Genomic DNA, 23,124 nt, shown 5'->3' on the forward strand with positions numbered 1-23,124 from the left:
TGTGACCCTCCCTCTCTACACTCCTCCCAGTGTAACCCTCCCTCTCTACACCCTCCCATGTGTAACCCTCCCTCTCTACACCCCTCCCATTGTGACCCTCCCTCTCTACACCCCTCCAGTGTGACCCCCCCTCTCTACACCCTCCCAGTGTGACCCTCCCTCTCTACACCCCTCCCACTGTGACCCTCCCTCTCTACACCCCTCCCAGTGTGACTCTCCCTCCCTACACCCCCCACAGTGTGACCCTCCCTCTCTACACCCCTCCCAGTGTGACCCGCCCTCTCTACACCCTCCCACTTTGACCCTCCCTCTCTACACCCTCCCAGTGTGACCCTCCCTCTTTACTCCCCTCCCAGTGTGACCCTCCCTCTCTACACCCCTCCAGTGTGACCCCCCTCTCTACACCCTCTCAGTATGACCCTCCCTCTCTACACCCCTCCCACTGTACCCTCCCTCTCTACACCCCTCCAGTGTGACCCCCCTACACCCTCCCAGTGTGACCCGCCCTCTCTACACCCCTCCCAGTGTGACCCTCCCTCTCTACACCCCTCCCATTGTGACCCTCTCTACACCCCTCCAGTGTGACCCCCCTACACCCCTCCCAGTGTGACCCTCCCTCTCTACACCCCTCCCAGTGTGACCCTCCCTCTCTACACCCCTCCCATTGTGACCCTCCCTCTCTACACCCTCCCAGTGTGACCCACCCTCTGTACACCCCTCCCAGTGTGACCCTCCCTCTCTACACCCCCCCACTGTACCCTCCCTCTCTACACACCTCCAGTGTGACCCCTCTCTCTACAACCTCCCAGTATGACCCTCCCTCTCTACACCCCTCCCAGTGTGACCTTCCCTCTCTACACCCCTCCAGTGTGACCCCCCTCTCTACACCCTCTCAGTATGACCCTCCCTCTCTACACCCCTCCCACTGTACCCTCCCTCTCTACACCCCTCCAGTGTGACCCCCCTCTCTACAACCTCCCAGTATGACCCTCCCTCTCTCTCACACCCCTCCCAGTGTGACCTTCCCTCTCTACACCCCTCCAGTGTGACCCCCCTCTCTACACCCTCTCCCTCTCTACACCCCTCCCACTGAGTCCAGTGACCCCCCCTCCCTCTCTACACCCCTCCCAGTGTGACCTTCCCTCTCTACACCCCTCCAGTGTGACCCCCCTCTCTACACCCTCTCAGTGTGACCCTCCCTCTCTCCCTCTACACCCCTCCCACTGTACCATCCCTCTCTACACCCCTCCAGTGTGACCCCCCTACACCCTCCCAGTGTGACCCGCCCTCTCTACACCCCTCCCAGTGTGACCCTCCCTCTCTACACCCCTCCCATTGTGACCCTCTCTACACCCCTCCAGTGTGACCCCCCTACACCCTCCCAGTGTGACCCGCCCTCTCTACACCCCTCCCAGTGTGACCCTCCCTCTCTACACCCCTCCCAGTGTGACTCTCCCTCCCTACACCCCCCACAGTGTGACCCACCCTCTGTACACCCCTCACAGTGTGACCCGCCCTCTCTACACCCCTCCCATTGTGACCCTCTCTACACCCCTCCAGTGTGACCCCCCTACACCCTCCCAGTGTGACCCTCCCTCTCTACACCCCTCCCAGTGTGACCCTCCCTCTCTACACCCCTCCCATTGTGACCCTCTCTACACCCCTCCAGTGTGACCCCCCTACACCCTCCCAGTGTGACCCGCCCTCTCTACACCCCTCCCAGTGTGACCCTCCCTCTCTACACCCCTCACAGTGTGACCCCCCCTCTCTACACCCCTCCCAGTGTGACCCTCCCTCTCTACACCCCTCCCATTGTGACCCTCTCTACACCCCTCCAGTGTGACCCCCCTACACCCTCCCAGTGTGACCCGCCCTCTCTACACCCCTCCCAGTGTGACCCTCCCTCTCTACACCCCTCCCAGTGTGACTCTCCCTCTCTACACCCCTCCCAGTGTGACACCCCCTCTCTACACCCTCCCAGTGTGACCCTCCCTCTCTACACCCCTCCAGTGTGACCCTCCCTCTCTACACCCCTCCCAGTGTGACCCTCCCTCTCTACAACCCTCCAGTGTGACCCTCCCTCTCTACACCCCTCCCACTGTACCCTCCCTCTCTACACCCCTCCAGGGTGACCCCCCTACACCCTCCCAGTGTGACCCGCCCTCTCTACACCCCTCCCAGTGTGACCCTCCCTCTCTACACCCCTCCCAGTGTGACCCTCCCTCTCTACACCCTCCCAGTGTGACCCTCCCTCTCTACACCCCTCCCAGTGTGACCCTCCCTCTCTACACCCCTCACAGTGTGACCCTCCCTCTCTACACCCTCCCAGTGTGACCCTACCTCTCTACACTCCTCCCAATGTAACCCTCCCTCTCTACACCCTCCCACAGTGTAACCCTCCCTCACCCTCACTACACAATCCCAGTGTGACCCTCCCTCTCTACACCCCTCTAGTGTGGCCCTCCCTTTTGACTCCCGTCCCAGTGTGACCCTCCCTCTCTACACCCTCCCAGTGTGACCCGACCTCTCTACACCCTCCCAGTGTGACCCTCCCTCTCTACACCCTCCCAGTGTGACCCTCCCTCTCTACACCCTCCCAGTGTGACCCGACCTCTCTACACCCCTCCCAGTGTGACCCTCCCTCTCTACACTCCTCCCAGTGTAACCCTCCCTCTCTACACCCTCCCACAGTGTAACCCTCCCTCACTACACCCTCCCAGTGAGACCCTCCCTCTCTACACCCCTCCAGTGTGGCCCTCCCTTTTGACTCCCCTCCCAGTGTGACCCTACCTCCCTACACCCCCCACAGTGTGACTCTCCCTCTCTACACCCCTCCCGGTGTGACCCTCCCTCCCTACACCCCCCCACAGTGTGACCCTCCCTCTCTACACCCTCCCAGTGTGACCCTCCCTCTCTACACCCTCCAAGTGTGACCCTCCCTCTCTACACCCCTCCCAGTGTAACCCTCCCTCTCTACACCCTCCCACAGTGTAACCCTCCCTCACTACACCCTCCCAGTGTGACCCTCCCTCTCTACACTCTCCCACAGTGTAACCCTCCCTCACTACACCCTCCCAGTGTGACCCTCCCTCTCTACACCCCTCCAGTGTGACCCTCCCTTTTGACTCCCCTCCCAGTGTGACCCTCCCTCTCTACACCCCTCCCAATGTGACTCTACCTCCCTACACCCCTCACAGTGTGACCCTCCCTCTCTGCACCCCTCACAGTGTGACCCGCCCTCTCTACACCCTCCCAGTGTGACCCACCCTCTGTACACCCCTCCCACTGTACCCTCCCTCTCTACACCCCTCCAGTGTGACCCCCCTCTCTACACCCTCCCAGTATGACCCTCCCTCTCTACACCCCTCCAGGGTGACCCCCCTACACCCTCCCAGTGTGACCCGCCCTCTCTACACCCCTCCCAATGTGACCCTCCCTCTCTACACCCCTCCAGTGTGACCGCCCTCTCTACACCCTCCCACAGTGTAACCCTCCCTCTCTACACCCTCCCAGTGTGACCCTCCCTCTCTACACCCCTCCCACTTTGACCCTCCCTCTCTACACCCTCCCAGTGTGACCCTCCCTCTCTACACCCTCCCAGTGTGACCCTCCCTCTCTACAACCCTCCAGTGTGACCCTCCCTCTCTACACCCCTCCCACTGTACCCTCCCTCTCTACACCCCTCCAGGGTGACCCCCCTACACCCTCCCAGTGTGACCCGCCCTCTCTACACCCCTCCCAGTGTGACCCTCCCTCTCTACACCCCTCCAGTGTGACCCCCCTCTCTACACCCTCCCACAGTGTAACCCTCCCTCTCTACACCCTCCCAGTGTGACCCTCCCTCTCTACACCCCTCCCACTGTGACCCTCCCTCTCTACACCCCTCCCAGTGTGACCCACCCTCTCTACACCCTCCCACTTTGACCCTCCCTCTCTACACCCTCCCAGTGTGATCCTCCCTCTCTACACCCTCCCAGTGTGACCCACCCTCTGTACACCCCTCCCAGTGTGACCCTCCCTCTCTACACCCCCCCACTGTACCCTCCCTCTCTACACACCTCCAGTGTGACCCCCCTCTCTACAACCTCCCAGTATGACCCTCCCTCTCTACACCCCTCCCAGTGTGACCTTCCCTCTCTACACCCCTCCAGTGTGACCCCCCTCTCTACACCCTCTCAGTATGACCCTCCCTCTCTACACCCCTCCCAGTGTGACCTTCCCTCTCTACACCCCTCCTAGTGTGACCCTCCCTCTCTACACCCCTCCCACTGTACCATCCCTCTCTACACCCCTCCAGTGTGACCCCCCTACACCCTCCCAGTGTGACCCGCCCTCTCTACACCCCTCCCAGTGTGACCCTCCCTCTCTACACCCCTCCCATTGTGACCCTCCCTCTCTACACCCCTCCAGTGTGACCCCCCTACACCCTCCCAGTGTGACCTGCCCTCTCTACACCCCTCCAGTGTGACCCCCTACACCCTCCCATTGTGACCCGCCCTCTCTACACCCCTCCCAGTGTGACTCTCCCTCTCTACACCCCTCTCATTGTGACCCTCCCTCTCTACACCCCTCCAGTGTGACACCCCCTCTCTACACCCCTCCAGTGTGACCCTCCCTCTCTACACCCCTCCAGTGTGACCCTCCCTCTCTACAACCCTCCAGTGTGTCCCTCCCTCTCTACACCCTCCCAGTGTGACCCTCCCTCTCTACACCCCTCCAGTGTGACCCCCCCCTCTACACCGCTCTCACAGTGTGACCCTCCCTCCCCAGGACTGTGAACAGTAATTGTCTGTGGATTTTTCCCAGGCGTTGGATCGGGGAAGGCAGAGGGCCTGTCCACCACGGTGGGCGGACGAGCTGCCTTCATTGCTGCCCTGAGCCGTGTGGACATGAGGAATCCTCAGGCCAACAGTGACGTGTACCAGCGCTGGGCCGGGTCCGTCAGTCACAACCCTGTCATTATCAAACAGCAGGTCAGTGTCCACAATGTCCAGAGACGCTCGGAGAGTTTGTGTACACACACATACACACACACACACACACACACACACACACACAGGTACACACACACCGAGCGACAGGTACACATACATACACACTGACTCACAGACACACACACACACCCCGACCGACAGATACACACGCACACACACTGACTGACAGATATACACACACACTGACTGATACACACACACACACCGACTGACAGACACACACACACACACACACACACACACACACACACACACACACACATACTAACAGATACATACATTCGCACACACAGATACATGCATACACACACACACACACAGACAAACACACACAGGGGTGTGGGACAAGGGTGGACCTCTCCTGTTGACCCCTGACCCCTGCCCTTTTCCTACAGCTGGCGCCGTTGGATGAGCTGGTGAAAGGGGTACCGTGTGCAGGGGTGAAAAGAGTTTTCCTGCGCCGGGCGCTGGCTGACTATGAAGCAGAGGTTAACCCGTGCCACTGCAGGCCCTGTTTCAACAACGGCCGTGCCCTGGTCATCGGCACCACCTGCCAGTGCTTCTGCCAACCCTACACGTTCGGGCCGTTGTGTCAGAGGGGGGCCCTGGCTCAGGAGCGGGACAGAGGTAGGCCAAGCTTCAGTCCAGTTTATTGTCATTCAACCGTACACGTGTACACCGCCAAACGAAACGGCGTTCCTCCAGACCGAGCTGCACAACACAGTACCTATAACACATGAAGTAATATTACTACGAACATATTAACAGCTAATGAGGTGTAATATGACATAAAAGTAACCGTATAACGCTGCTGGTGCTTCGAGCATGATGAGACCTGGGGGAAGGAGCTGTTTCCATCCTGACAGTCCACGTCCTAGTGCTACAGTACCTCCTGCCTGATGGTGGGGGTGGGGGGGGTGCGGTCGAAGAGATTGTGGGACGGGTGGGTCAGATCACTGACACTGCAAAGGGCCCTCCACATGCAGCACTCCTGATAAGTATCTCGGACGAGTGGAAGGGAGACCCCGATGATCGTTGGTCGGGATTTGCAGTCAGATGCCTTGCGTCTCCCACATCAAACAGTGACGTAGCTGCTCAGGCCGTGGTTAAGATGGAGGGGGTGGTGCTGGAGGCTTCCTCACCTCAATTCTCTCGGGAAATGGAGATGCTGCTGTGCTTTCTTGATTAACGGGATGGTGCTGGGGGATCAGGTAAGATCACCAGTCACGCGCACGCCCAGAAACCTGGTGCTCCCAACTCTACCCATGAGGGTACCCACGAGCATTTGACTGCACCTTCCCAAATTCCGGTCATCCCTTTGGTCTTGTCCATGATGAGTCCCGGGCTGTGCTCGCACCATTCTACCAGCCTCTCTACCGTCTCCCTGTACGTCATCTCCTACCACCCCCCCACCCCCGAACGTGGCCCATCACCCCTCATACTGAGCCCTGACCCCCTCACTGTCAGCCCAGAACCCTGACCCCTCACACTCCAGCCTCGGACCCTCACCCCGACCCCTCCCTAGACCTCTCTTCCTGAGCCTCACTAACCATTCACCCTGACCTCTCACACCTTCCCACCAACCCTACCTGACCCCTAACCCTTCACCCTGACCTCTGTTCCCTCATATTGAACCCTTCCCTCAACATCCCTGACCCAAATCCCTCAACCATGACCCTTCCTTCACCACCCAATTCTCTACCTCATTTTCAACTCCGACCACCTCCTCAGCCTTGACCTTCCCCTACCCACAGCCCCAATCCTCCCCCTGCCTCTGACCCCTGACCACCTCCTCAGCCTTGACCTTCCCCCTACCCACAGCCCCAGCCCCTGCCCCTGCCTCTGACCCCTGAGCACCTCCTCAGCCTTGACCTTCCCCCCTACCCACAGCCCCAGCCCCTGCCCCTGGCCGTGACCCCTGAGCACCTCCTCAGCCCTGACCTTCCCCCTACCCACAGCCCCAGCCCCAGCCCCTGCCCCTGGCCGTGACCGCTGGGATGACTGATAAACTCCTGTTGCAGGGACTGGAGTAGAGGGAGGCTGGAGCTGTTGGAGTGGATGGAGTGAGTGTCAGGGAGGGCAGCGACACCGATTCCGTAACTGCGACAACCCGGCGCCAGGCCGCGGAGGGAGAGCGTGCGCGGGGCAGCAACGGCAGTCTGAGGCCTGTCCAGACTCTGAACTGGAGCATCTACGGTGAGACGTCTCCCACGCACCCCCCACCCCACACTCCTCCTCTTCTGCTCTCAAACTCCCCTTCCCCCACTCCCCTCCTCCTTTCCCTCACTCTCCCTCCTTCTCCACTCACTCCTTTCTCCCCTCCTCTTTCCACTTTCCTCTCTTCCTCTACCCTCCATTGCCCCTTACTTTCCTGCTTCACACTCCTCTCCTCCTTCCCCTCCCCGCCCCTTCCCCTCCTCCCTCCCCTTCCCCTCCCTGCTGCCCTCTCTTCCCCCTCTACTTCACTCATGTTCCTATTCCCCCTCTCACTCCGCGAGGAAATCTCACAGCCCTCTGAGAAAAGACACTCCCTCCTCTCCGTGGCACCAGGCTGTGACCCTGATTGTGACCCCGTGAGCGTGGTTCCATCTACGTGCCTCTGCTCTGTGCCACACTCCGCTCCACGGGAGGGAGGGGAGTGTTGGTGTACAGGGACATATCAAACAGTACAGCACAGAACGGGCCGAATAACTCAATTCAATCTCCCTTCAGGACCTCCACTTTCTATCATCCATGTGTCTATCAAAGAGTTTCTTAAACGTCCCCTGATATGTCTGCCTCCACCTCCAGCTGTGTTAGCGTGTTCCATGCACCCACCATTGTCTGTTTAAAGAATTTACTTCTGACATCTCCTCTATTTTTCCACCAATCAGCTCAAAATTATGCCCCCTCCTGGGGAAAAGTCTCTGGCTATCCACTCTATCAATGGCTCTGATCATCTTGTAGATCCCGCATCCTCCTTCATTCCAAAGAGTAAAACCCTATCTCACTCAACCTGTCCTCTTAGGACAGGCCCACAAACCTCTGAGTGAAGAAGTTTCCCCTCGTGTTCCCCTTAAACATTTCACCTTTCTCCCTTAACCCCTGACCTCTAGTTGTAGTCTCGTCCAACCCCAGTGGAAAAAGCCTGTCCCCGTGTACTCTATACCCCTCATAATTTTGTACAACTCTATCAAATCTCCTCTAATCTGGTCAATCGTTTCTCATTACTGAGGTCCTCCACTTCCAGCAACATCCTTGTAAATCTTTTCTCTGCTCTTTCAATCTTATTTACACCTTCCCTGTAGTTAGGTGACCAAAACTATAAACAATACTCGGACAACACACATCAAAGTTGCTGGTGAACGCAGCAGGCCAGGCAGCATCTGTAGGAAGAGGTGCAGTCGACGTTTCAGGCCGAGACCCTTCGTCAGGTCTCGGCCTGAAGCGTCAACTGCACCTCTTCCTACAGATGCTGCCTGGCCTGCTGCGTTCACCAGCAACTTTGATGTGTGTTGCTTGAATTTCCAGCATCTGCAGAATTCCTGTTATTAACAATACTCCGAATTTGGCCTCAACAAAGTTTTGTACCACTTCAACATCACATCCCCATCTCCTGTACTCAACAGAAACAAGAGAAAGTCTGCAGATGCTGGAAATCCCACCAACACAGGACCTCATGAAGGGTCTCGGCATCTCGACTCTTTTCCGTAGATGCTGCCTGGCCTGCTGAGTTCCTCAGGCAACACGCTGTGTTTCCTGTACTCAATACTTTGATTGATGAAGCCAATGTGCCAAAAGCATTCCTAGTGACCCTAACTACCTGTGACTCCACTTTCAATGAATTATGGATCTGTATTCCCAGATCCCATTGTTCTACCACCTTACTCAGTGCCCTGCCATTCACTGTGTAAGACCAACCCTGGCAAAACTTCACACTTGGCTCCATTAAATTCCATCTGCCATTTTCCCAGCTGGTCCAAATGCTGCTGCAAGCCAAGATAGCCTTCCTCGCTGTCCACTACACCCCCAGTCTTGGTGTCATCTGCAAATTTGCTGATCCAGTTAATGACATTATTATCCAGATCATTGACAGAGATGACAAACAACAATGGACCTGGCACCGATCCCTGTGGCACACCACTAGTCACAGGCCTCCAGTCAGAGAGGCAACCGTCTACTACCACTCTCTGGCTTCTCCCACAAAGCCAATGTCTAATCCAATTTACTACCTCATCCTGAATGCTGAGCAACTGAACCTTCTTGACCAGCTCCCAGACAGGACCCTGACAAATTCCTGGCTTTAGGGCTCATGTAGACAACATCCACTGCATTGTGTTCATCCACTTTCCTGCTAACTTCCTAGAAAACTCTAAAATTGTTTACACATGACCTACCACACACAGAACCATGCTGATCATGTCTATAGATACGATCCCTTACAAAATCTTCCAATAACTTTCCCACTACTGATGTCAGGCTCAGCGCTTTATAATTTCCTGGTTAATTTTAGAGCCTTTCTTAAACAGTGGAACAACAATGGCCATCCCCCAATCCTCCAGCACCTTACTTATCGGAAAGGATGATTTAAGTATTTCTGCAAGGGGCCCTGACATTTCGGCACCTGCCTCCCACAGGGTCGAAGTGAACACACTGTCAGACCCTGGGGATCTCTCCACACTGATTATCCCCAAACACCTCCTCGCCGCTACTTTGCCTCACTTCCATAGACTCAGTGTCTCTCTTCAAAGTAAATACAGATGCAAACTATCCAGACAGAATCCTGGTAGATCTCCTCTGCAGGCCCTCTAAAACTTCCACATCCTTCCATGACGTGACCAAAACCAAACACAATATTCCAAGTGTCGTTTAACCAGGATTTTATGAAGCAGCAACATTATTTCACCTTCAACTCAATCCCCTGACCAATAAAAACCAACACACCATCTTAATGCCACGGTCATTCCTGCCTGTGGCCATCAAACTTCACAACTCTCCCTTGGAGGGTCAGACACCCTGAGCCAATAGGCTGGTCCTGGACTTATCTCATAATTTACTGGCATAATTTACATATTACTATTTAACTATTTATGGTTTTATTACTAATTAATTATTTATGGTGCAACTGTAACGAAAATCAATTTCCCGCAGGATCAATAAAATATGACTATGAGTATGACACTGACTATATAACCTTTTCAAATTGCACGGCGTTTGAGGGCAGATTCCTGACCTGATACACTTCCCACAGCACGGTGGAGCCACACTGTTTCGAAGAGCAGGATGGTCCAATCAGAGGGTGTTCTGCACCTCCCCATCTGGAGAATGGGTTTGTTCAGGTACCTATTCAAATTTCACTGTCGACTCAACAACCGAATATCCTTCCACAGGCCACAGACACTGTACCCCGTCACCGACTCCCTCCCCTTCCACAACCCACAGACACTGTACTCCGTCACCGACTCTCTCCCCTTCCACAGCCCACGGACATTCTCCCCTGTCACCAACCCTCTCTCCTTCCACAGCCCACGGACATTCTCCCCTGTCACCAACTCTCTCTCCCGTTCCACACCCGTGCAATCTCTCCCCCATCACAGACACTCTCTCCACCAAGTGAATCCCCTCCTACAGCCGACACTCTCCCCACCCACTCAATCCCCTCCCTCAGCCGACCCACGCTCTCCCCCATCACCTACTCTTCCCAAGCAGCTAATGGTCGTTTCCTGCAGCACAGGCTCTGGGAGAGGCTGGTGGGAGGGAGGGAGGGCTTGTCTGGGAGTGCGTGGGGTGGGGTTTTGACACTGGGACTGTCTTATCTTGACTGTAGGAAGCTCAGCGGGTTTATACCGTGGGAACTCACGTTATGTACGCGTGCCACGCTGGCTACTACCTGTCAGGAGGTGATGGAGCGGTGAGGTGTGGGGAAGACCTACAGTGGGAACGCAATGAACTTCGCTGTTTGCGTGAGTGCGCTCTGCGGACCGCCGCTTGTTTACTTACTTTGAAGGTCACTTTTGATATTTATTTATTTAGAAATCGGCCCACACAACAACCCACCTATTTAACCCTAGTCTAACCATGGGACAATTTACAATGACCAATTAACCTAGTAACCCATCTGTCTTTGGACTGTGAGAGGAAACCGGAGCACGTGGAGGAAACTCAGGTATCCATGGGGGAACAGTGGATTCGGCTCTCCGGTTCACGCCCCCAATCCCAAGGCAGGTCAGTGTAAACTGGCCCTAGTGTGTGAGTGAGGAGCGGAAACGGAGGGAGGAGTTGTTGGCATATGGAGAGTGCTGGTATGGACCAACAGGCTGAAGGGCCTCTTGCAGGAGATATGTTGCATTGAGGTAGTCTCCCCTGAGGGCGATTGCTGGAATCAGGGCGGGTAGATGGCGGGGATGCGGAGTGGCCGGGTATGGACTCGATGGATTTAAGGGTTGCTACCGGTAGATGTGATGTTCTGACGTCGTCTCCCCTATTGCAGGGTGAGGGTCAGAATTGCAGCGGGGCGAGGTGAAGGTGGAGGGGAGGTGTTTGTGGGTGAGGGATGGAATTGGATTGAGGTGGGGGTGGTGTTGGTGGTGGAGGGACGGAATTGGATTGAGGTGGGGAAGGGATGGAATTGGATTCAGGTGGGGGAGGTGCTGGTGGGTGAGGGATGCAACTGGATTGAGGTGTGGGTGGTGTTGGTGGGTGAGGGATGGAATTGGATTGAGGTGGGGGAGATGTTGGTGGGTGAGGGACGGAATAGGATTGAGGTGGAGGGGTGAAGATGGGTGAGGGATGCAATTGGATTAAGGTGGAGGGAGGTGTTGGTGGGTGAAGGACGGAATTGGATTGAGGTGTGGGAGGTGTTGGTGGGTGAGGGTTGGAACTGGATTGACGTGGGGGAGGTATTGGTGGTTGACGGATGGAATTGGATTGAGGTGTGTGAGGGTTGGAACTGGATTGACGTGGGGGAGGTATTGGGTGAGGGACGGAATTGGATTGAGGTGGGGGAGGGATGGAATTGGATTGATGTGGGGGGAGGTGAAGGTGGGTGAGGGATGGAATTGGATTGAGGTGGGGGAGGTGTTGGGTGAGGGATGGAATTGGATTGAGGTGGGGGAGGGATGGAATTGGATTGAGGTGTGGGTGGTGTTGGTGGGTGAGGGACGGAATTGAATTGAGGTGGGGGAGGAATGGAATTGGATTGAGGTGGGAGGAGGTGTTGGTGGGGGAGGGATGGAATTGGATTGAGGTCAGGGAGGTGTTGGTGGGTGAGGGACGGAATTGGATTGAGGTGGAGGAGGTGTTGATGGGGGAGGGATGGAATTGGATTGAGGTGGGGGGTGTTTGTGGGTAAGGGATGGAATTGGATTGATGTGGGGGGAGGTGTTGGTGGGTGAGGGATGGAATTGGATTGAGGTGGGTGAGGCATGGAATTGGATTGAGGTGTGGGAGGTGTTGGTGGGTGAGGGACGGAATTGGATTGAGGTGGGGGAGGAATGGAATTGGATTGAGGTGGGGGAGGGATGGAATTGGATTGAGGTGGGGGAGGTGTTGATGGCTAAGGGATGGAATTGGATTGAGGTGGGGGAGGTGTTGGTGGGTGAGGGACGGAATTGGATTTAGGTCGGGAGGTGTTGATGGGTGAGGGATGGAATTCGATTGAGGTGGTGGAGGTGTTGATGGGGGAGAGATTGAATTGGATTGAGGTGGGGAAGGTGTTGGTGGGTGAGGGATGGAATTAGATTGAGGTGTGGGAGGTGTTGATGGGGAGGGACAGAATTGGATTGAGGTGGGGGAGGTGTTGGTGGGTGAGGGATGGAATTGGATTAAGGTGGGGGAGGTATTAGTGGGTGAGGGAAGGAATTGAATTGAGGTGGGGGGAGGTGAAGGTGGGTGAGGGATGGAATTGGATTGATGTGGGAAGGTGTTGGTGGGGGAATGATGGAATTGGATTGAGGTGGGGTAGGTGTTGGTGGGGGAGGGATGGAAATGGATTTCGGTGGGGGGAGGGACGGAATTGGATTGTGGTGTGGGAGGTGTTGGGTGAGAGCTGGAATTGGATTGAGGTGGCGAACGTGTTGGTGGGTGAGGGACGGAATTGGATTGAAGTGGGGGTAGGTGTTGGGTGAGGGATGGAAATGGATTGAGGTGGGGGAGGTGTTGGGGGTGAGGGATGGAAGTGGATTGAGGTGGGGGGAGGTGAAGGTGGGTGAGGGATGGAATTGGATTGAGGTGTGGGAGGTGTTGGTGGTTCAGGGATGGAATTGGTTTGAGGTGGGTGAGGGATGGAATTGGATTGAGGTGCGGGTGTGTTTGTGGGGGAGGGATGGAATTGGATAGAGGTGTGGGTGGTGTTGGTGGGGGAGGGATGGAATTGGATTGAGGTGTGGGAGGTGTTGGTGGGTAAGGGACGGAATTGGATTGAGGTGTGGGTGGTGGTGGGGGAGGGATGGAATTGGATTGAGGTGGGTGTGTGTTTGTGGGGGAGAGATGGAATTGGATTGAGGTAGGGGAGGTGAAGGTGGGTGAGGGATGGAATTGGATTGAGGTGCGGGTGTGTTTGTGGGGAAGGGATGGAATTGGATTGAGGTGTGGGTGGTGTTGGTGGGGGAGGGATGGAATTGGATTGAGGTGGGGGTCTATTTGTGGGGGAGGTATGGAATTGGATTGAGGTGGGGGAGATGAAGGTGGGTGAGGGATGGAATTGGTCTCAGGTGGGGGTGGCATGGAATTGGATTGAGGTGTGGGAGGTGCTGGTGGGTGAGGGATGGAATTGGATTGAGGTTGGGGAGGTGTTGGTGGGGGAGGGATGGAATTGGATTGAGGTGTGGGAGGTGTTGGTGGGTGAGAGATGGAATTGGATTGAGGTAGGGGAGGTGAAGGTGGGTGAGGGATGGAATTGGGTTGAGGTGCGGGTGTATTTGTGGGGGAGGGATGGAATTGGATCGAGGTGTGGGTGGTGTTGGTGGGGGAGGGATGGAATTGGATTGAGGTGGGGGTCTATTTGTGGGGGAGGTATGGAATTGGATTGATGTGGGGCAGATGAAGGTGGGTGAGGGATGGAATTGGACAGGTGGGGGAGGGATGGAATTGGATTGAGGTGTGGGAGGTGTTGGTGGGGGAGGGATGGAATTGGATTGAGGTGTGGGAGGTGTTGGTGGGTGAGAGATGGAATTGGATTGAGGTAGGGGAGGTGAAGGTGGGTGAGGGATGGAATTGGGTTGAGGTGCGGGTGTATTTGTGGGGGAGGGATGGAATTGGATCGAGGTGTGGGTGGTGTTGGTGGGGGAGGGATGGAATTGGATTGAGGTGGGGGTCTATTTGTGGGGGAGGTATGGAATTGGATTGAGGTGGGGGAGATGAAGGTGGGTGAGGGATGGAATTGGACTGAGGTGGGAGAGGGTGGAATTGGCTTGAGGTGTTGGTGGGTGAGGGATGGACTTGGATTGAGGTGGGTGAGGGATGGAATTGGATTGAGGTGTGGGAGGTGTTGGTGGGTGAGGGACGGAATTGGATTGAGGTGGGGGAGGAATGGAATTGGATTGAGGTGGGGGGAGGTTTTGGTGGGTGAGGGACGGAATTGGATTGAGGTGGGGGAGGGATGGAATTGGATTGAGGTGGGGGAGGTGTTGATGGCTGAGGGATGGAATTGGATTGAGGTGTGGGAGGTGTTGGTGGGTGAGGGACGGAATTGGATTGAGGTGGGGGAGGAATGGAATTGGATTGAGGTGGGGGGAGGTGTTGGTGGGTGAGGGACGGAATTGGATTGAGGTGGGGGAGGGATGGAATTGGATTGAGGTGGGGGAGGTGTTGATGGCTGAGGGACGGAATTGGATTTAGGTCGGGAGATGTTGATGGGTGAGGGATGGAATTGGATTGAAGTGGTGGAGGTGGGGAAGGTGTTGGTGGGTGAGGGATGGAATTGGATTGAGGTGGGTGAGGTGTTGATGGGGGAGGGATGGAATTGGATTGAGGTGGGGAAGTTGTTGGTGGGTGACGGACAGAATTCGATTGAGGTGGGGGAGGTGTTGGTGGGTGAGGGATGGAATTGGATTGAGGTGTGGGAGGTGTTGATGGGGGAGGGACAGAATTGGATTGAGGTGGGGGGTGGTGAAGGTGGGTGAGGGATGGAATTGGATTGAGGTGGGGAGGTATTGGTGGGGGAGGGATGGAATTGGATTGATGTGGGGAGGTGTTGGTGGGGGAGTGATGGAATTGGATTGAGGTGGGGTAGGTGTTGGTGGGGGAGGAATGGAATTGGATTTCAGTGGGGGGAGGTGAAGTTGGGTGAGGGCTGGAATTGGATTGAGGTGGCGGAGGTGTTGGTGGGTGAGGGATGGAATTGGATTGAGGTGGGGAGGTATTTGTGGGGGAGGGATGGCATTGGATGGAGGTGGGAAGGTGTTGGTGGGGGAGTGATGGAATTGGATTGAGGTGGGGTAGGTGTTGGTGGGGGAGGGATGGAATTGGATTGAGGTGTATGAGGTGTTGGTGGGTGAGGGTTGGAACTGGATTGACGTGGGGGAGGTATTGGTGGGTGAGGGATGCAATTGGATTGAGGTGGGGGAGGTGTTGGTGGGGGAGGGATGGAATTGGATTGAGGTGGGGGGAGGTGAAGGTGGGTGAGGGATGGAATTGGATTGAGGTGTGGGAGGGATGGAATTGGATTGAGGTGGGGGAGATGAAGGTGGGTGAGGGATGGAATTGGATTGAGGTGGGGGAGGTGTTGGTGGGTGAGGGTTGGAACTGGATTGACGTGGGGGAGGTATTGGTGGGTGAGGGATGGAATTGGATTGAGGTGAGGGAGGTGTTGGTGGGGGAGGGATGGAATTGGATTGAGGTGTGGGAGGTGTTGGTGGGTGAGGGTTGGAACTGGATTGACGTGGGGGAGGTATTGGTGGGTGAGGGATGGAATTGGATTGAGGTGGGGGAGGTGTTGGTGGGGGAGGGATGGAATTGGATTGAGGTGGGGGGAGGTGAAGGTGGGTGAGGGATGGAATTGGATTGAGGTGTGGGAGGGATGGAATTGGATTGAGGTGGGGGAGATGAAGGTGGGTGAGGGATGGAATTGGATTGAGGTGTGGGAGGTGTTGGTGGTTCAGGGATGGAATTGGTTTGAGGTGGGTGAGGGATGGAATTGGATTGAGGTGTGGGAGGTGTTGGTGGGGGAGGGATGGAATTGGATTGAGTTGGGGGGAGGTGAAGGTTGGGGAGGGACGGAATTGGATTGACGTGTGGGAGGTGTTGGTGGGTGAGGGACGGAATTGGATTGAGGTGTGGGAGGTGTTGGTGGGTGAGGGTTTTAACTGGATTGACTTGGGGGAGGTATTGGTGGGTGAGGGATGGAATTGGATTGAGGTGGGGGAGGTGTTGGTGGGGGAGGGATGGAATTGGATTGAGGTGGGGGGAGGTGAAGGTGGGTGAGGGATGGAATTGGATTGAGGTGGGGGAGGTGTTGGTGGGTGAGGGATGGAATTAAATTGAGGTGGGGGAGGTGTTGGTGGGTGAGAGACGGAATTGGATTGAGGTGGGGGAGGGATGGAATTGGATTGAGGTGGGGGGAGGTGAAGGTGGGTGAGGGATGGAATTGGATTGAGGTGTGGGAGGGATGGAATTGGATTGAGGTGGGGGAGATGAAGGTGGGTGAGGGATGGAATTGGATTGAGGTGTGGGAGGTGATTGGTGGTTCAGGGATGGAATTGGTTTGAGGTGGGTGAGGGATGGAATTGGATTGAGGTGTGGGAGGTGTTGGTGGGTGAGGGTTGGAACTGGATTGACTTGGGGGAGGTATTGGTGGGTGAGGGATGGAATTGGATTGAGGTGGGGGGAGGTGAAGGTGGGTGAGGGATGGAATTGGATTGAGGTGGGGGAGATGAAGGTGGGTGAGGGATGGAATTGGACTGAGGTGTGAGAGGGATGGAATTGGATTGAGGTGGGGGAGATGAAGGTGGGTGAGGGACGGAATTGAATTGAGGTGGGAAAGGGATGGAATTGGATTGAGGTGTGGGAGGTGTTGGTGGGTGAGGGACGGAATTGGATTGAGGTGGGGGAGATGTTGGTGGGGGAGGGATGGAATTGGATTGAGGTGTGGGAGGTGTTGGTGGGTGAGGGTTGGAACTGGATTGACGTAGGGGAGGTATTGGTGGGTGAGGGATGGAATTGGATTGAGGTGGGGGAGGTGTTGGTGGGGGAGGTGTTGGTGGGGGAGGGATGGAATAGGATTGAGGTGGGGGGAGGTGAAGGTGGGTGAGGGGTGGAATTGGATTGAGGTGTGGGAGGGATGGAATTGAATTGAGGTGGGGGAGATGAAGGTGGGTGAGGGATGGAATTGGATTGAGGTGGGGGAGGTGTTGGTGGGTGAGAGACGGAATTGGATTGAGGTGGGGGAGTGTTTGTGGGGGAGGGATGGAATTGGATTGTGGTGGGGGAGATGAAGGTGGGTGACGATGGAATTGGACTGAGGTGTGGGAGGTGTTGGTGGGTGAGGGATGGAATTGGATTGAGGTGGGTGTGTGGTTGTGGGGGAGAGATGGAATTGGATTGAGGTAGGGGAGGTGAAAGTGGGTGAGGGATGGAATTGGATTGAGGTGCAGGTGTGTTGGTGGGTGAGGGATGGAATTGGATTGAGGTGCGGGTGTGTTTGTGGGGGAGGGATGGAATTGGATTGAGGTGTGGGTGGTGTTGGTGGGGGAGGGATGGAATTGGATTGAGGTGGGGGTCTATTTGTGGGGGAGGTATGGAACTGGATTGAGGTGGGGGAGATGAAGGTGGGTGAGGGATGGAATTGGACTGAGGTGGGGGAGGGATGGTATTGGATTGAGGTGTGGGAGGTGCTGGTGGGTGAGGGATGGAATTGGATTGAGGTGGGGGAGGTGTTGGTGGGGGAGGGATGGAATTGGATTGAGGTGTGGGAGGTGTTGGTGGGTGAGAGATGGAACTGGATTGAGGTAGGGGAGGTGAAGGTGGGTGAGGGATGGAATTGGGCTGAGGTGCGGGTGTATTTGTGGGGGAGGGATGGAATTGGATCGAGGTGTGGGTGGTGTTGGTGGGGGAGGGATGGAATTGGATTGAGGTGGGGGTCTATTTGTGGGGGAGGTATGGAATTGGATTGATGTGGGGGAGATGAAGGTGGGTGAGGGATGGAATTGGACTGAGGTGGTAGAGGGATGGAATTGGCTTGAGGTGTTGGTGGTGTTGGTGGGTGAGGGATGGACTTGGATTGAGGTGGGTGAGGGATGGAATTGGATTGAGGTGTGGGAGGTGTTGGTGGGTGAGGGACGGAATTGGATTGAGGTGTGGGAGGAATGGAATTGGATTGAGGTGGGGGGAGGTGTTGGTGGATGAGGGACGGAATTGGATTGAGGTGGGGGAGGGATGGAATTGGATTGAGGTTGGGGAGGTGTTGGTGGGTGAGGGAGGGAATTGGATTTAGGTCGGGAGATGTTGATGGGTGAGGGATGGAATTGGATTGAAGTGCTGGAGGTGTTGATGGGGGAGAGATTGAATTGGATTGAGGTGGGGAAGGTGTTGGTGGGTGAGGGATGGAATTGGATTGAGGTGGGTGAGGTGTTGATGGGGGAGGGATGGAATTGGATTGAGGTGGGTGAGGTGTTGATGGGGGAGGGATGGAATTGGATTGAGGTGGGGGAGGTGTTGATGGCTGAGGGATGGAATTGGATTGAGGTGGGGGAGGTGTTGGTGGGTGAGGGACGGAATTGGATTTAGGTCGGGAGATGTTGATGGGTGAGGGATGGAATTGGATTGAAGTGGTGGAGGTGTTGATGGGGGAGAGATTGAATTGGATTGAGGTGGGGAAGGTGTTGGTGGGTGAGGGATGGAATTGGATTGAGGTGGGGGAGGTGTTGGTGGGTGAGGGACGGAATTGGATTTAGGTCGGGAGATGTTGATGGGTGAGGGATGGAATTGCATTGAGGTGTGGGAGGGATGGAATTGGATTGAGGTGGGGGAGATGAAGGTGGGTGAGGGATGGAATTGGATTGAGGTGGGGGAGGTGTTGGTGGGTGAAGGACGGAATTGGATTGAGGTGGGGGAGGTGTTGGTGGGTGAGGGATGGAATTGGACTGAGGTGTGGGAGGTGTTGATGGGGGAGGGACAGAATTGGATTGAGGTCGGGGAGGTGTTGGTGGGTGAGGGATGGAATTGGATTGAGGTGTGGGAGGTGTTGATGGGTGAGGGATGGAATTGGATTGAGGTGGGGGGAGGTGTTGATGGGGGAGGGATGGAATTGGATTGAGGTGTTGGTGGTGTTGGTGGGTGAGGGATGGAATTGGATTGAGGTGGGTGAGGGATGGAATTGGATTGAGGTGTGGGAGGTGTTGGTGGGTGAGGGACGGAATTGGATTGAGGTGGGGTAGGAATGGAATTGGATTGAGGTGGGGGGAGGTGTTGGTGGATGAGGGACGGATTTGGATTGAGTTGGGGGAGGGATGGAATTGGATTGAGGTGGGGGAGGTGTTGATGGCTGAGGGATGGAATTGGATTGAGGTGGGGGAGGTGTTGGTGGGTGAGGGATGGAATTGGATTGAGGTGGGGGAGGTGAAGGTTAGTGAGGGATGGAATTCGATTGAGGTGGGGGAGGTGTTGGTGGGTGAGAGACGGAATTGGATTCAGGTGGGGGAGTGTTTGTGGAGGAGAGATGGAATTGGATTGTGGTGGGGGAGATGAAGGTGGGTGAGGGATGGAATTGGACTGAGGTGTGAGGGGGATGGAATTGGATTGAGGTGGGGGAGATGAAGGTGGTTGAGGGACGGAATTGAATTGAGGTGGGAAAGGGATGGAATTGGATTGAGGTGTGGGAGGTGTCGGTGGGTGAGGGACGGAATTGGATTGAGGTGGGGGAGGTGTTGGTGGGGGAGGGATGGAATTGGATTGAGGTGTGGGAGGTGTTGGTGGGTGAGGGTTGGAACTGGATTGACGTGGGGGAGGTATTGGTGGGTGAGGGATGGAATTGGATTGAGGTGGGGGAGGTGTTGGTGGGGGAGGGATGGAATTGGATTGAGGTGGGGGGAGGTGAAGGTGGGTGAGGGGTGGAATTGGATTGAGGTGTGGGAGGGATGGAATTGAATTGAGGTGGGGGAGATGAAGGTGGGTGAGGGATGGAATTGGATTGAGGTGGGGGAGGTGTTGGTGGGTGAGAGACGGAATTGGATTGAGGTGAGGGAGGGATGGAATTGGATTGTGGTGGGGGAGATGAAGGTGGGTGACGATGGAATTGGACTGAGGTGTGCGAGGGATGGAATTGGATTGAGGTGGGGGAGATGAAGGTGGGTGAGGGACGGAATTGGATTGAGGTGGGAAAGGGATGGAATTGCATTGAGGTGTGGGAGGTGTTGGTGGGTGAGGGATGGAATTGGATTGAGGTGGGTGTGTGGTTGTGGGGGAGAGATGGAATTGGATTGAGGTAGGGGAGGTGAAAGTGGGTGAGGGATGGAATTGGATTGAGGTGCAGGTGTGTTGGTGGGTGAGGGATGGAATTGGATTGAGGTGCGGGTGTGTTTGTGGGGGAGGGATGGAATTGGATTGAGGTGTGGGTGGTGTTGGTGGGGGAGGGATGGAATTGGATTGAGGTGGGGGTCTATTTGTGGGGGAGGTATGGAATTGGATTGAGGTGGGGGAGATGAAGGTGGGTGAGGGATGGAATTGGACTGAGGTGGGGGAGGGATGGAATTGGATTGAGGTGTGGGAGGTGCTGGTGGGTGAGGGATGGAATTGGATTGAGGTGGGGGAGGTGTTGGTGGGGGAGGGATGGAATTGGATTGAGGTGTGGGAGGTGTTGATGGGTGAGGGATGGAATTGGATTGAGGTGGGGGGAGGTGTTGATGGGGGAGGGATGGAATTGGATTGAGGTGTTGGTGGTGTTGGTGGGTGAGGGATGGAATTGGATTGAGGTGGGTGAGGGATGGAATTGGATTGAGGTGTGGGAGGTGTTGGTGGGTGAGGGACGGAATTGGATTGAGGTGGGGTAGGAATGGAATTGGATTGAGGTGGGGGGAGGTGTTGGTGGATGAGGGACGGATTTGGATTGAGTTGGGGGAGGGATGGAATTGGATTGAGGTGGGGGAGGTGTTGATGGCTGAGGGATGGAATTGGATTGAGGTGGGGGAGGTGTTGGTGGGTGAGCGACGGAATTGGTTTTAGGTCAGGAGATGTTGATGGGTGAGGGATGGAATTGGATTGAGGTGGTGGAGGTGTTGATGGGGGAGAGATTGAATTGGATTGAGGTGGGGAAGATGTTGGTGGGTGAGGGATAGAATTGGATTGAGGTGTGGGTGGTGTTGGTGGGTGAGGGACGGAATTGGATTGAGGTGGGGAAGGTGTTGGTGGGTGAGGGATGGAATTGGATTGAGGTGTGGTTGGTGTTGGTGGGTGAGGGACGGAATTGGATTGAGGTGGGGGAGGTGTTGGTGGGGGAGGGATGGAATTGGATTGAGGTGGGGGGAGGTGAAGGTGGGTGAGGGATGGAATTGGATTGAGGTGGGGGAGGTGAAGGTGGGTGAGGGATGGAATTCGATTGAGGTGGGGGAGGTGTTGGTGGGTGAGAGACGGAATTGGATTCAGGTGGGGGAGTGTTTGTGGAGGAGAGATGGAATTGGATTGTGGTGGGGGAGATGAAGGTGTGTGAGGGATGGAATTGGACTGAGGTGTGAGAGGGATGGAATTGGATTGAGGTGGGGGAGATGAAGGTGGGTGAGGGACGGAATTGAATTGAGGTGGGAAAGGGATGGAATTGGATTGAGGTGTGGGAGGTGTTGGTGGGTGAGGGACGGAATTGGATTGAGGTGGGGGAGGTGTTGGTGGGGGAGGGATGGAATTGGATTGAAGTGTGGGAGGTGTTGGTGGGTGAGGGTTGGAACTGGATTGACGTGGGGAAGGTATTGGTGGGTGAGGGATGGAAATGGATTGAGGTGGGGGAGGTGTTGGTGGGGGAGGGATGGAATTGGATTGAGGTGGGGGGAGGTGAAGGTGGGTGAGAGGTGGAATTGGATTGAGGTGTGGGAGGGATGGAATTGAATTGAGGTGGGGGAGATGAAGGTGGGTGAGGGATGGAATTGGATTGAGGTGGGGGAGGTGTTGGTGGGTGAGAGACGGAATTGGATTGAGGTGGGGGAGTGTTTGTGGGGGAGGGATGGAATTGGATTGTGGTGGGGGAGATGAAGGTGGGTGACGATGGAATTGGACTGAGGTGTGCGAGGGATGGAATTGGATTGAGGTGGGGGAGATGAAGGTGGGTGAGGGACGGAATTGGATTGAGGTGGGAAAGGGATGGCAATGCATTGAGGTGTGGGAGGTGTTGGTGGGTGAGGGATGGAATTGGATTGAGGTGGGTGTGTGGTTGTGGGGGAGAGATGGAATTGGATTGAGGTAGGGGAGGTGAAAGTGGGTGAGGGATGGAATTGGATTGAGGTGCAGGTGTGTTGGTGGGTGAGGGATGGAATTGGATTGAGGTGCGGGTGTGTTTGTGGGGGAGGGATGGAATTGGATTGAGGTGTGGGTGGTGTTGGTGGGGGAGGGATGGAATTGGATTGAGGTGGGGGTCTATTTGTGGGGGAGGTATGGAATTGGATTGAGGTGGGGGAGATGAAGGTGGGTGAGGGATGGAATTGGACTGAGGTGGGGGAGGGATGGAATTGGATTGAGGTGTGGGAGGTGCTGGTGGGTGAGGGATGGAATTGGATTGAGGTGGGGGAGGTGTTGGTGGGGGAGGGATGGAATTGGATTGAGGTGTGGGAGGTGTTGGTGGGTGAGGGATGGAATTGGATTGAGGTGGGGGGAGGTGTTGATGGGGGAGGGATGGAATTGGATTGAGGTGTTGGTGGTGTTGGTGGGTGAGGGATGGAATTGGATTGAGGTGGGTAAGGGATGGAATTGGATTGAGGTGTGGGAGGTGTTGGTGGGTGAGGGACGGAATTGGATTGAGGTGGGGTAGGAATGGAATTGGATTGAGGTGGGGGGAGGTGTTGGTGGATGAGGGACGGAATTGGATTGAGTTGGGGGAGGGATGGAATTGGATTGAGGTGGGGGAGGTGTTGATGGCTGAGGGATGGAATTGGATTGAGGTGGGGGAGGTGTTGGTGGGTGAGCGACGGAATTGGTTTTAGGTCAGGAGATGTTGATGGGTGAGGGATGGAATTGG

The 23,124-nt window shown here is 55.7% G+C and overlaps 1 protein-coding gene across 2 annotated transcripts in view; it reads left to right on the forward strand.

The window, feature by feature from the left end:
- The window catches only part of LOC134347263 (complement component C7-like), a 76,568-nt gene that overhangs the window by 33,286 nt on the left and 20,158 nt on the right, over positions 1–23,124 (forward strand). For both annotated transcript variants that reach the window (XM_063049637.1, XM_063049638.1), the window contains exons 10-14: positions 4,807–4,973; positions 5,390–5,621; positions 7,016–7,190; positions 10,225–10,312; positions 10,801–10,936. In XM_063049637.1, coding sequence (XP_062905707.1) covers positions 4,807–4,973; positions 5,390–5,621; positions 7,016–7,190; positions 10,225–10,312; positions 10,801–10,936 — 798 coding nt within the window. The remainder of the gene's footprint in view (positions 1–4,806; positions 4,974–5,389; positions 5,622–7,015; positions 7,191–10,224; positions 10,313–10,800; positions 10,937–23,124) is intronic.

Source organism: Mobula hypostoma, chromosome 5 (assembly GCF_963921235.1).
Source record: "Mobula hypostoma chromosome 5, sMobHyp1.1, whole genome shotgun sequence".
NCBI classification, from domain to species: Eukaryota; Metazoa; Chordata; class Chondrichthyes; order Myliobatiformes; family Myliobatidae; genus Mobula; species Mobula hypostoma.